The sequence below is a fragment of the Clytia hemisphaerica genome, unplaced genomic scaffold (assembly GCF_902728285.1).
Source record: "Clytia hemisphaerica strain Z4C2 unplaced genomic scaffold, Clytia hemisphaerica genome assembly, whole genome shotgun sequence".
Classification (NCBI taxonomy): domain Eukaryota; kingdom Metazoa; phylum Cnidaria; class Hydrozoa; order Leptothecata; family Clytiidae; genus Clytia; species Clytia hemisphaerica.
The window spans coordinates 1,881,930-1,894,777 of record NW_027103979.1 but is presented as its reverse complement, the minus strand read 5'-3'; the positions used below and the strand labels follow the sequence as shown (position 1 = coordinate 1,894,777).

The following is a 12,848-nucleotide window of genomic DNA, read 5'->3' as shown; positions in this document are numbered from 1 at the left end:
GATCCTAAACATGATGTAATAGCTTTTCGTTTTGTTATTGCAAATGTGGCAGGTCAAATAGTTGTTTCTAAAGTAGCCTCAATTAAGAAAAATGGCTTTTCTGTTCCGAGTGCTGCAAGTGATGATGACTCAGTCCGGTGTAGATTAATTCCCTTGAAAGAAACCGAAGAGGTTTTCTTTTATTTTTGATTTTCCTGAAGCTCTTGTAATAACAAGTGAACTGAAAGCTTCTCACATACTGGAAGAAATAGCTATGAAGCCAGTCAATGAAAATGAGTCAAAAAAATCTTTTCAAATATTACCTCATTTCAAAAAACGTTTGACTGATCGTAGGAAGAAATTAAATGAATCAAATGATTTTTGCTGTTGCTAAACAGGTTTCCAATCCTTAGTTCCCTTAGAATTCCAGGAAGTTGAAAATATAACTGAACGAAAACTAGATCCTAAAAGTCATGAGTACTTGTATCATGTTAAATTCAAAAATTCTGAAGAAACGGCCTGGTTGAATTATTCTTGTTTTGATCGACCAGTTCGCTACAGTAATAGATCTGGAATAACCACCCCTCTCTTTGCTGATGTAACTAAAATGAATGATCAAGAGGGTGGTCAAGGCAAAAAGAGGCAAATATCTCTTGAAACTTCAATTTCTTGTAAACCTTCAAAAATTAAAAAAACTGAAGAAAGTGTTTCAATTGAGACTACCCCAAAGACAGAGACTGCTCCAAAAAATGGAAAAAGAAAAAAGGAAAAAGGAAAAAGGGCCACAACTGTCCAAAAGGGTAAACCTCTAAGTAAAATTATTGATTTGACTGTCCCTGAGAAAAAGAAAAAAGTAACAAACACCTCCAGAACCAGAGCTGCGAAAAGGTTGGCTATGTTTGAAATGCCCAAGGCCAAGTTAACTGAAACAAACTGGCTCAATGATGAAATAATGTTGGAGGCTATTACGTTGTTACGTAAAAACTTTCCACAATTAAAAGGATTGCAAGACACGCTCTTTTGTACCAAAATCTCAGACAATGTAAAAAACAATTTAAAAGCAGTAGTTTTGACTATGATACTATCCAAATACACCATGTACGAGCCAACCATTGGGTATTGTCAATGGGTAGGGATGGCAAAGTCTTTGTTTATGATAGCATTTACTTACAAGCTGATGCAAATTTGCAGAGACAACTTTGCCAGATATACCAGTATTATGTTTGTGATGGTTATCTGGAGGTTACTTTTCCAAAAGTTTTGAAACAAAATGGCTCTAATGATTGGGCCTCTTCTTTTAGCTTATGCAGTTGATATTGCAAATGGGGTTTTGCCTGACAATGAGTGTTATCTCCAAAATGAATTTAGAAACCATTTGAAAATGTGTTTGGATGTAAATGATATGGAACGATTTCCTCGGAATAACATAGACCATCTTGATAACATGAATTTTAAGGCAGGGTCAAGTGTAACCATTCCTATATTTTGTGATTGTATGACCCCGGGTACTGATGAAATGGTGAAATGCTACTTTTGTAATGAAAAATACCATACTAGATGCCTTGCAAAGATTGAAAATATTGATATTGAAGAAGAGATGTTTGAATGTCACAACTGTAAAATGTAAATTGTTGTTTGATTTAAAAAAATTTTGGCAGATTTTGGCAAATTTTATTTGTTGCTCTACTTACAGGCAGATCACTGAAAAATTATGGAGCAACTTCAAGTTCCAGTTCTACTTTAAAGGAAGAAACTTGAGTGATTTCGTGATTTTTCAACCTAATCATGAATATTAAGTTTCCTCACATAAGTTATTACTTCAAAAAATAATTTTTTACTGAAAATTTTTTAAATAAATTGAATATGTTGCGATATATTTAATTTTTTTTATTTCCTTTTTTCGCATGCGTAACAGACCTGAACAGACAAAAGTTTACAGAAGTGAATAGAAACAGTTTTCTTATAGAGTAATGTTAAAACGTCTTCAATTTTTTTTCATTTGCAGAATTTTGCATTCCTTTTGTCTTGCAAAACTTTATTGTCTCTTCCAAAAGTTTCTTCTTTTAAAGTGTGTTGAAAAAAAAAAGCAAATTTAGTTTTATTTAAGCAGGCCTGTAGAGTGAAAAGTTAAACATTTTAAAGCTTGTAAAACTCTCCATAATCTAAATCGGTTTGGACCTGTCTGCAGTTACATATTTTACCAATATTTTGGGGACTTGTCTTTTGCTAATTTATATTTGTGTATTTATTTATTAAGAAAAACGATAATTTTTATTTCATTAAATTTTCACGCTGTCCGCAAGGACGACAATTATCGGTTAACCAAAAATCATTTATGTGATTATAATATTTCCATCATCTCTTCTAGTTTCCAAGGAAAACCAGCGTTCGAGGGGAACGCCTCTCGAATGCTTGAAAAAGAAAAACATTTAAAGCGTTCGCAAAGCGTTTGTGACAAACACTTTTGGAATGCTTCAGAAAGAAAAATATTTCCACTCTAAAAAGACTAATTTTATTAAAACCGACTTAGTGAGCTGTAAAAATCTTGATATGTAGTATCGTGATTTTGCTGAATTTTTGAATTTTTTCTTCATACATTTCTAAAAATGCATCGCAAATCGTGAAACCCGATACATTAATTAGAACCCTGCACCTTACTCATTTAGCTACCAAAGTATGCTAGATTATAAGTTTTTCAATACCTTAAGGGAACAAATTTTGGCGAGAACCAATGAAATTAGTCCTCGCCAAAATTGAAAAAATCGCTGCCTTGCCAAACTTAACAATTTTTAACAATTTTCGCTGCTGGCCAAAATAAGTTCTCTCCGAAATTTATTCCCTTGAGGTAGTAAATGACTATTATCAAATCAGGAGATAAAACTTGGATTAAAAAGATTTATTTTCGATTTCAGTTAAAAGTAAAATTAAAAGGAAGATGTCAAGGAATGCGAAAAGAATGTTTTTGTTTTTGGACATGGATCTCTTTTGATTTGATTTTATGGAAACAACAATTCACCCATAAGAATCGGAAATTAAGAACTATTCAACATTTTGCAAATAATTAGAAGTTAAAAAGGACAAAATCATCTTCAAAATGAAACTGAATAAAAAACCTATCTATCCTACAAATCTTTCAGATGTATATTTGGAATTGGGGACTGTTTTAGATATATCAAGGCAAAGAAACAGAAAGAAAAGATTTTGAAGACAGAAAATTATATCAATCGAAGGATTAAGGCAGGATGTTTCATGAAACTGAAATAATAACAAATCGTCTAGATCTGCCATATGCTTCATATGCCAGTATCAAGAGTTGCTTTTGAATTATTATAGTAAATCAAAGGTGCCTAAGAACTGAAGCTTTAAAGTACCAAATTTGGAGTGTAAAGAAATTGACACCAAAGGAAAGAAATACTCATGGAAACTGAACTCTCCTCTGATTGAAATTAATATATCAAAAATCTGGTTGGAATATGGCCTTTTGAGTTGGATACTTGAAAAACATTTTGGTTTTGTTATAAATATCTGGATACTTGGTATAAGTTCTAAAACATCTTCTATCTTAAAATTTATTTCTCCTTGCTTGTCAGTTAAATGGACATTGAACAAATTGATGTGCTAAAATTTTTGATTTCATGTAAGAACTTTGAGCTTATTTGTATTAATTTTCAAATGTACTCTTTGCACTTTCACTTTCAACTTTTCCTAAAGTGTTTTAAAAAGTAAGAAAAAATAATTTGGAGGTGAAAGTCAATAAGTGAAAACTAAAAATTTAATACTTGTATATTTTTTATTGCACAAATTTAATATTTTAAACCAAAATTATGTGATTGTGCAGGTAGGAAATGCATCTGAAAATTAGTGCCAATAAATCCTCTGTGAGTTTTTTGACAGGTCCAAATCCAAATAGTTTTAAGATAAACAAGCTGTAATGTTTGATAACGGATGAATTTAAATTGGAATTTTAAGGATTAAGATTCAAAATTCTAAAGAAATTTAGGGTTAAATTCGTTATTTCAAAGAGTTCTGCCAAATAATTTTACAACGTTTACATTTTCATCAGTCACACAGATATTCTCCTTGAATAAAAGTTGTTGCTTGTGCATTGTAGCTTGTCACTCATGCACTGGAGCATGTGCATTGTAGCTTGTTGCTCATGCACTGGAATTTGTAATTCTTGCAATCGAGCTTGTCACTCGAGCATGTGCATTGTAGCTTGTTGCTCATGCACTGGATTTGATTCATGCTGTCGAGCTTGTCACTCGTGCATGTGTGTTGCAGCTTGTCACTCAATGCAATCGAGCTTGTCACTCAATGTAATCGAGCTTGTCACTCGAGCATCCACGGGTCTGTGGTCTGTCTGGTTGTCATGTTGTGTACAATATTATTGAATAGTATTCACTGATTTGCTACTTAGTTACGTTTGAATTTTGGGCTGAATTTCAAGAAAAACTTTTTGGAAATAAAAATATCCCAACATTATGAAGATAAAACGTAAGAAAAACTTTAAATACAAAAAACTTTGAAAAGCTGGTCTACTGTTCTTCTCGTATTTTACACAATGTGAAAGGGTGGTTGGGTGGACCAGACATAGATTTCCGATTTTGAGCGGAAATTTTTCAATTTTTTTTATATCCAGATACTTTCAGATAAAATACTGTAATTTTTTCATGTTCAAATCCTTAAAAAAGAGGTGGTTCTTCTTCTTTTCTCGCTTTTTTCTTCTAGGTCATTAGCGCACCTTTGTTACAAAATTTTTTTTGGATGGATGGAGGATTGTTCAATTTATCAACCTGACATATAGGTAAGCGAACTATTTTTATATAACTACTTTGGTTTTCAATTCTATTTTAGATGTCATTCTTTGTGCATATTTTGAAATTATTTATCCTTTTTTTGTTTCAGACAGTCTTTAAGGAGATCAAGAATGAAGATTTGATAGTTGGAATAGTTCTAGTGATTTTGATGATGAATATTTTGTCGTGCTACAGAGAGAACATATCACATGAATTACAGTCTTTTTATTAGTGAGCTTTATTCTAAAGAAATACATATACAGTTTGCATATTGTTATTTTTTCCCCATTAAAGATACCTTAAGAGAACTAATTTTGGTGGGAATAATATTTAATGAATGGCCAAAAGCAGGAATTTAATTTTGTAGTTGCTAAAATATTTTACCTGAAAACAGCAAAAACACCTTTTGGGCTCACATTTAGGTAAATCTTTCAAAATTGCAAAGTTCCTTTAAGTCACTAGTGACCCAGAAAATAGTATACAAGTTTGATGCAGGATTGAGGGTCAAGCATAATCTTTTTTACGACATTTTTAGTCTGTAAACACCAGATAACCAGACTTTGGAAGCTTCTACATAAAATAATAATTTAAATAAAGAATATGGAGTCTACTTTTAAAAGGGGTTGTATCTTTCATTATAGATGGGTTTAGAGAGTAGAAAGCCTTTTTTGAATTGGAAATGTATTGTATTGATATATAATACTATTATTTCAGGAAACATTTTCTGATTCTTATCTTAACAGTGAAAAAACATAAGAATGGCCGAAAACCTAGAAAATCAAATGGGTCAAATGCTTGAGCAGATGCGCTCAATGGATGAAGAAATTCAGTCGCTGAAAAGTAAGTTATGAAATTTTTCAATCAATCGCTCTGTTCTATTTCTCAGTCTTTTAAATTTTGTCTTCTCCATCCTGTACAATTTTTTCAATTATTTCTTCTGAGAACTTGCTATAATTGGGAATTTGAAATTTAAAAATAAACAAAGTGGGTTCTGGAATTGTTTTGACTAAAAACCCAATCAATCATTGAAAAGTCTCAATTGAGATTTTGTAAATTAAATTGGACATTTTTCAATATTTTTGCGAACAAGGCCAAAATCCATGAAATCCGCAAAAGCTAATACCATTGAACATTAAATTAATATGAGAATGTTTTTTTTTTCAGTACAAAATGCCAAAAATTCTGAGCAATCTGAGGAAGTGGAGGCCAAAGATACGACTGGAGAGAAACCAGCAGAGGAGAAATCAAAAAAAAAACAGAACGGTAAATTTTTTAATTAGAACTTTTTATATTTTTAGTCAAACAGTACACTTTTATATATTTCTAGAAAGCTCTAATGAGGAATCGAAATCGACATTGGCACTTAAAGGGTTAATAACACTATACTATATACACGTTTTTTTTTTTTTAAGAAACTAGTTTTACCAAGCAGCCTCAATGTTTCTTAAGAAATCGGCCTTCTGAGCCTTAAATGTTTCTTACATGTTTCTAAACTTTTTGACATAAATTAGTCTCATGGAAGGCTGGATTAGAAGGTTCTTAAAAGAAACCGAATTAAAAAATGTTATTTTCTCATTCTCAGCTTCAGCATGTTTCTTAGATGTTTCTTAGTTTTTAGGCATTCTGAGCCTCATGTTTCTTAAAAGTGTGTTTCTTAAAAAAAAAAAACGTGTAGATACCCTCTTGTATCATCATTTTTGACCTTTTGATAAGAAATATAATGTTCTGTAATAAAATTTTCCTTAAAATGAGGGTTTTTTTTCCCTCTATATTCAGCTCCCGGACAAGCGATGGGCAGTAGCAGCCATCATGACATATACAAATGTATCGGTGAGTGAATATTGATTTACACTGTCTGTGAAGAAGCGTTTATACATTACGTTCATACATGAAGATACATACAGAAGATGGATTGTGAATTACACTTTCACACGCATGTGATTTTTTGCAGGATCACATTCTCGGAAATTGGTATTCACACGCTGTGATTCACGGATTTTTTCCTGTGTATATAGATTACGTTTTAAGCAAGTTGAAAAGGGTTCCGTTACAGGGGGGGTTGACGATTTTCAAATTTTTTGAACCTATACAAGTGGGGGTGGAAATTTCCAGGTGTGGGTTGTGGAGTTTTGAGAGTACAGTGGAACCTCTAATTAGCGGACACCATCGGGGAAATTTGACTAGAAAACGGCCGGGGAAAATGAAATTGTCCGCTAATCAGAGGTGTCCGTTAATTAGAGGTTTTACTGTATCTCTAGATCTTTCATATTTGTTATGAGAACTTAACTTGAGTTGAAAAAAGAATAGAAAAAAAATATTCAAGTTTGTTTTACAAGAAACTAATTGTCTTCCAGTCTCTTTCTCTCCAGTCTGTATTCTTCTGGGCCTTTGACTGGGATTTTAAGTGTTCCCAAAGGGAATAAAATCTCCAAGTTTAGCCAGGTTCTATTGCACCGTTTTAATATCAGGGGTTGTCAAGCTAAATTTTTCCGAAATTGACCTAGAATGCTAAGCAACCTCAGGGCTAAGGCTAGAAACCGAGTTACTAATAGTGTGACCATTGAGTTTCAAGCCCGAAGGGCTAGAGGTCAATCTCTTTGGTAGGATTTGAAGCCAACAAATCCTACCAAAGTTGCGCGGCCTTGAGCGACCCGCCTGGTTTTTACACAAATGACAGATTGAAACTAAAATTTACCGCTTAATTTCGAAAAATATATCACTCGAAAACAAAGGAATTGCTAGATTCAATCCGTCATCAATAATACGGCGCATATTTTAAGGCTTCAATTTTTCTTGCCTGAGAAAGGTTAGAGATTGACTTCTAGCCCTTCGGGCTTGAAACTCAACAAAAATGGGGTCATTTGTAAAAGTTCAGATATCCCAAGACTTTTAAACTTTACTAGTCCACAGCATCCTCCGAAGTCGGATGAACCCCCTCTTTATTTCTTAAAAACTATTTTGCTTTAAAAATGCCTTTCTCCGCTAGGTAGGCTTTTACTTGACAAGTTTTCCATTTTTATTATAGAGCGCACATACCGAGAGTTCTTGCTGAGGGTGCAAGAACACTCCACCAATGACACATCAGACGCGGCCCTGGGCTTCTGGGTTCGCAACTTGGGGACACAAATCCCAAGACAGCGGCCCACCGGAGGAAAACGAAAACGCAACTGATAAATATTGAAATAAAGTTGATTTTCGTACTTAAATTGTGTCGTTTTATTTTGCCTTACCTTAATCGTATTAATTTTTTCGATATTTATTTTTGCGAATCGTGGTAATCTGAAAAAATTGCGATACTAAATTTTGCGAATAAAAAAAAAAGTTTTCATTGGACGATTTTTCGTTTAAAACCCGTCCAGAAATCTACAATTTTTGAGATTTTGCGAAGGAAATGTTGTAGCAATTTTAGACTGAATCGTGTAATATTTTTTGCTTTTGCGTTTTTGAAAAAATTTGCGTGGAGTAATTTTAGCGGAAAAAGATATCGACACGCTAAAACGCTAGAATTTCTCTGATTAAAATAACATTTTTCAAAAAAATTCAATTTAGTGGAAACTTAATCTGGCTAGTTTCGACAAAAACGAAATTCCTCTAAGAAGGTAGTACTGAGTTATGCTTTACCACCACCCCTACTTGCTCTTCCAAATTTCAGTACGCGAAATCCTTACGCGCATAGCTCAAAATGTTTTGTCCATGTCGCCCATCTAAGGCCGTAGATAGCCCCTTGTGTAATCAAAATTCGTGAAATTTTTAAATCCGAGCAAATATTTACAGTCGAAGCTGTTCGCGAGAAGAGCCGACTCGCCAATATTAATCCCCTTAGCCTTAATGTATTCCGTGTCAAAAAGTGGTAAAGAGACTAAAATTTCCTTAGTTAAGTGACTATTTTCCCCGACCAAAACTTTACCCGACTTTTTTCCCCGATAAGGGATTTGCCAAAAAAATTGATTATGCGGTTGGAGGAATCTTTTTTCTCATTCCTAGCCCCCCCCACAGTAAAGTTGCATTTTCGGCCCACAGACAGAGTTTTTACCCGGATATGCGTTAATTTGATCATCCCCGGGCCCCAGACACTCGAATTTATCCCTGGACATCGATGGTTGGTTTATTTCCTGACAACCCCTCCCTTTGCACAATGTTCTTTTTCTGGGAAAGCCAAATGTAGGGGGCTCCTGGAAAATTTGATGTGTTTTATTCGAATTTTTTCTGAGAAAGCCACAATGTAGGGGGCTCCTGGAAAATTTGATGTGTTTTATTCGAAGACGCTGCTGGATTTGCCGAACAGACTTATTGCTGGAAAATTTGATGTGTTTTATTTTCAAACGCTCCTGGATTTTCCGAACAGATATTTTAATCAAATTGGAGACTATCCCTGTGATAAAATTCGAACCCTCCTAGATTTTCACGTCTGTTCTCTGAGCATATTGTCTCTGGATTTTCTCCAAAAATTCCCGCTGCTGGAAAATTATACCAGACTTTTCGAAAATATCCGCCGGTGGCTGCTCTTGTTATATCTGATATGGACCCCCTCGGAATAAGTTTTAAACATTAAATTGGGAGTCTTCTAAAAAAAAGGAGTAGATAAATACGTGCTGGGGAGTTTTCTACTTGCGTACTAACAAAAGAAAAAGCGAAACACGTTTTGAATACAAGATATCGCATGATAGAGTTCATAAATAAAGTAGCACTTGAATTACTCTAATGACCTTGGTCATCGTTTCAACAAAGGGGTAGTTAATGCATTCCAAATTGATTATCGTATCTTAAACGAGCTATGCGAATGAAGTTTTACTGGAATTCAGAGATAAAAGATGGAGACAACAATAACATTTTAATTTCTTTTACATATTTACATCCTAACAGCTTGTTCTTGTCTGTTTTATATACCGCTCTTTATATACAAAATAAAAACATTGTAAAACCTAAATGACAGTCTAAATATTACAACTACAGGGCCCGCGCCGCGATTTTGAAAGTGAGGGGGCCAACAAAATATAGTGACTAAGGAGGCGCAACCATGGTTTGCACCGAGGGGCTGGAAACTTTTTGGATAAAGATCATTCAATAATTGATGAAACAATTGTAATTACTTTTTAATTTAAGTGCTATTGAATGTTTTGATCTGAAAATAAAAGATGACAAAACATTAAAGAAAAGAATAAACTATCAATATCCTCCATCCCCCTCCAGTTTTCAGTTCCTTTGAAAATTTTATTGGGACTCATGCCCACTGTCCTGTTTCTGGCACATATCTACGTGGTGCCTTATTAACACGTCGAGGTCTGGGAGGGGTGGATGAAGGCTCTTCAGATGATTTCTGTGGGGTGCCCATTGATGACGGCAGTGCGTCTTTGGGTGTTCCAGGTTGCGTCGCTGGTACACTAACGGGGGGCAGGGGCGAGATGGGCCGTGGAGCAGGCGGTAGAACAATCGGACTTGATGGCAGTGGAGTCGACTGTTGTTGAGGTGGTCGAAATTGCTGGACGGTTCGTCTCTGCGGGTCGGGATCGTCAGGACGTCGGGTCTTGGCAGTTTGAGAGTCCTTCTTCGGGAGTGGTGGCAACGGAGGTCCAACAAATGCGTCTCCGTTGGTGATGTCAACAGAGGCAGGCTCGAAGCGTTGAAGGTAGCGCCGGTTGCGACGGGTTAGACGACCGGTGCCATCAACTTTAACCGTGTAGCTGTCGTGTCCATGGAGCTCTTTGATTGTGCCGGATCGGTCCCATTGTTTGGGGTTGTTACCAGTCTGGTTCTGGATGTAGCATCTGTCACCGAGGCGGAGGTCGCGGAGCATGCGAGAGTGGTGGTTCCGCTCTTCAGCAGCATGATGGAATCTGTGACGTAGGGCTTCCTCTTTTTGTTGCCAAGCTTCGCGCCAGATAGGACGGACATGTTCGTTGCTGAATTTCTCAAGGCGATTGATGAATGCGAACGCGTCACGGATGGGACGACCAAATACTATCTCCGCAGGTGAAAGTTGACAATCAGGGTCAGGTGTGTTACGCAGTTGCATCATTGCCCTCAAAAAGCGGTCAGTATCAAGCGTTCCGGAAGGACCAGTGTTCGAACGAAGCAACCTCTTGGCAGACTTGACCGCAACCTCAGCTCGACCGTTGGATTGGGGATTGTAGGCTGATGAGAGTCTGTGTCTGACACCCCAGCGCTCCAAGAAGTCTTGAGTCAATCCAGACGTGAATTCAGGGCCACCATCACTTGACATTTCCTCTGGTACACCGAATCGGGCAAAGTAGTTTCGTAGACACGTGATGAGTCCTTCAGATCCAGCTTGTGGTGATCCTTTTGGGGCTTGGAAGACATCTGACCAGCCAGACAGGCGATCGCCAACTACGAGGTAGTGCTGTCCAACGCAGTCGAAGAAGTCGGCATAGCTTTGTTCGAATGGAGTTGTTGGTGGTGAGGCTGGCGAGGTAGGTAGGGAGGGCTGGGATGGTGCATTACGGATACACTCTTGGCAGGCTTGTCTCCGATGCTCAATGTCATAAGTCATCCCTGGCCAGAAGACGATGGAACGTGCACGCAGACCCATGGTTGATACTCCCTGGTGGGCGGCATGAAGGGCATCAAGGACTGCAGGTCGTAGCGACTGTGGAACAACAACACGATCATTGTAGATGATGACACCATCTGTAATGTGAAGACTGTCACGGTACTGCCAGTAAGATGACGTAGCGGGGTGGTCACGATAGTTATCGGGGAAGCCGGCAAGAACAGCTTGGTACACGAGGGCAAGATTCTGATCGTTTTGGGTTTCGGATGACAAGCGTTCCCAGGTGATCGAGGTGACCTTTTCAGCATTGTTGCGGATGGCAGCAGCCACCATGAACTCGGGCAGCATGTGATCAGGTAACTCCTCCTCGTCGGATGGTGATGGGTGGCGAGATGTAGCATCAGGGGCAAGATTGGTCTTCCCTGGGACATGAATGACACCAAAGTACCAGGGCAAGCTTCTTTCTTTCAGGCGAAAAAGTCGTGTGTTGTGAATTTCATCTAAAGTTCTGTCACCATATATTTTAATAAGAGGCTTGTGATCGGTAGCTACAGTCAATTGATCACAACCTAAGGTGAAGTATTTCGTTTGTTCAAGCCCCCAGGTGATCGCGAGGGCCTCACCTTCGATTGGTGCGTAGTGTTCCTCAGTTGGCTTGAGGAAACGGGATCCAGCCAAAGTAATACGCCAGCCATCCTGACAGCAGATTGGATTGACGTCTGTACAGTCACAATGTTTTTGTTGTAAAAAGTAGCCGACGCCATGCTTCGACCAGTCCGTGCGGAGACACGTAGGTAGGTGGAGGTCGAATATTTCAACACCCGATCGAATAGCCTCAACAATGGCTTTCTTTGACGCTGTGAAGGCTCGATCTAGCTCAGGGGTCCACTTGAATGGATGTTTTGGAGAGAGAAATGGACGGAACGGTTCCACGTGTTCACGAAGCTGTGCGTAATTCCCCACCTGGTTGATGAGGCCAAACCAACTTCTGATGTCAGTAGTGCTGGTGGGCGTTGGGAAATTCTCTATGGCATTGTAGAATTTTGGGAGTGGTTCTATTCTCTCATCTGAGATGCGGAATCCAGCAAAGTCAACGGCTCTGCCAGCGAATTGAAACTTTTGTGGGTTGAGCACGATTCCTGAACGACCAACTGTTGTGAGGAAGTCGATTGATCGCCACCAGTGTTCCTCCAGACTGGTGTCATAGAATAAGGTGTCGTCAACGATTCTTTCTTTGTGTTGGAAGTCGGCTAGGATGGACTCAAAGCGACGATTATATCCATCACCGGAAGACAAGAACCCTTGTGGTGCTCTTTTATAGCGAAATCGTCCAGAAGGGGTGACGAAGGTTGTCAGATGGCGGTCGGATTCTCTGAGCGGAACGCTGTGGTACCCATTCCACGCATCTGTGACGGTCTTCCACGTATTGCGGGGTACCCTCCTGGCGATATGGAACAGAGCTTCAGAGTTATGGGTTTCGCGTTTGCACCATTTGTTCAGCGGTGAGAGATCAACGGTGCGTCTTGGTGTTCCATCAGGCTTGCGGGTCACGACCATACGATGAC

The 12,848-nt window shown here is 37.8% G+C and overlaps 1 protein-coding gene across 1 annotated transcript; it reads left to right on the top strand.

Annotated features, from left to right (window-relative positions):
- Positions 1 to 2,847: 2,847 nt before the first annotated feature.
- LOC136810961 (uncharacterized) lies at positions 2,848 to 7,981 on the top strand. The gene is made up of 5 exons (XM_067067555.1): positions 2,848 to 4,783; positions 5,519 to 5,615; positions 5,940 to 6,038; positions 6,552 to 6,605; positions 7,801 to 7,981. The coding sequence occupies exons 2-5, from the start codon at positions 5,534 to 5,536 to the stop codon at positions 7,944 to 7,946; spliced, it is 381 nt and encodes a 126-aa protein (XP_066923656.1). The 5' UTR covers positions 2,848 to 4,783; positions 5,519 to 5,533; the 3' UTR covers positions 7,947 to 7,981.
- Positions 7,982 to 12,848: the final 4,867 nt, after the last annotated feature.

What these genes read in the sequence shown, in the direction of transcription:
- LOC136810961 (XM_067067555.1), top strand. Translation starts at nt 5,534, where the DNA reads ATGGCCGAAAACCTAGAAAATCAAATGGGTCAAATGCTTGAGCAGATG. An exon ending in AGAAATTCAGTCGCTGAAAA is followed by an intron (nt 5,616 to 5,939) that starts GTAAGTTATGAA and finishes TTTTTTTTTCAG; the next exon opens with TACAAAATGCCAAAAATTCT. An exon ending in TGACATATACAAATGTATCG is followed by an intron (nt 6,606 to 7,800) that starts GTGAGTGAATAT and finishes TTTTTATTATAG; the next exon opens with AGCGCACATACCGAGAGTTC.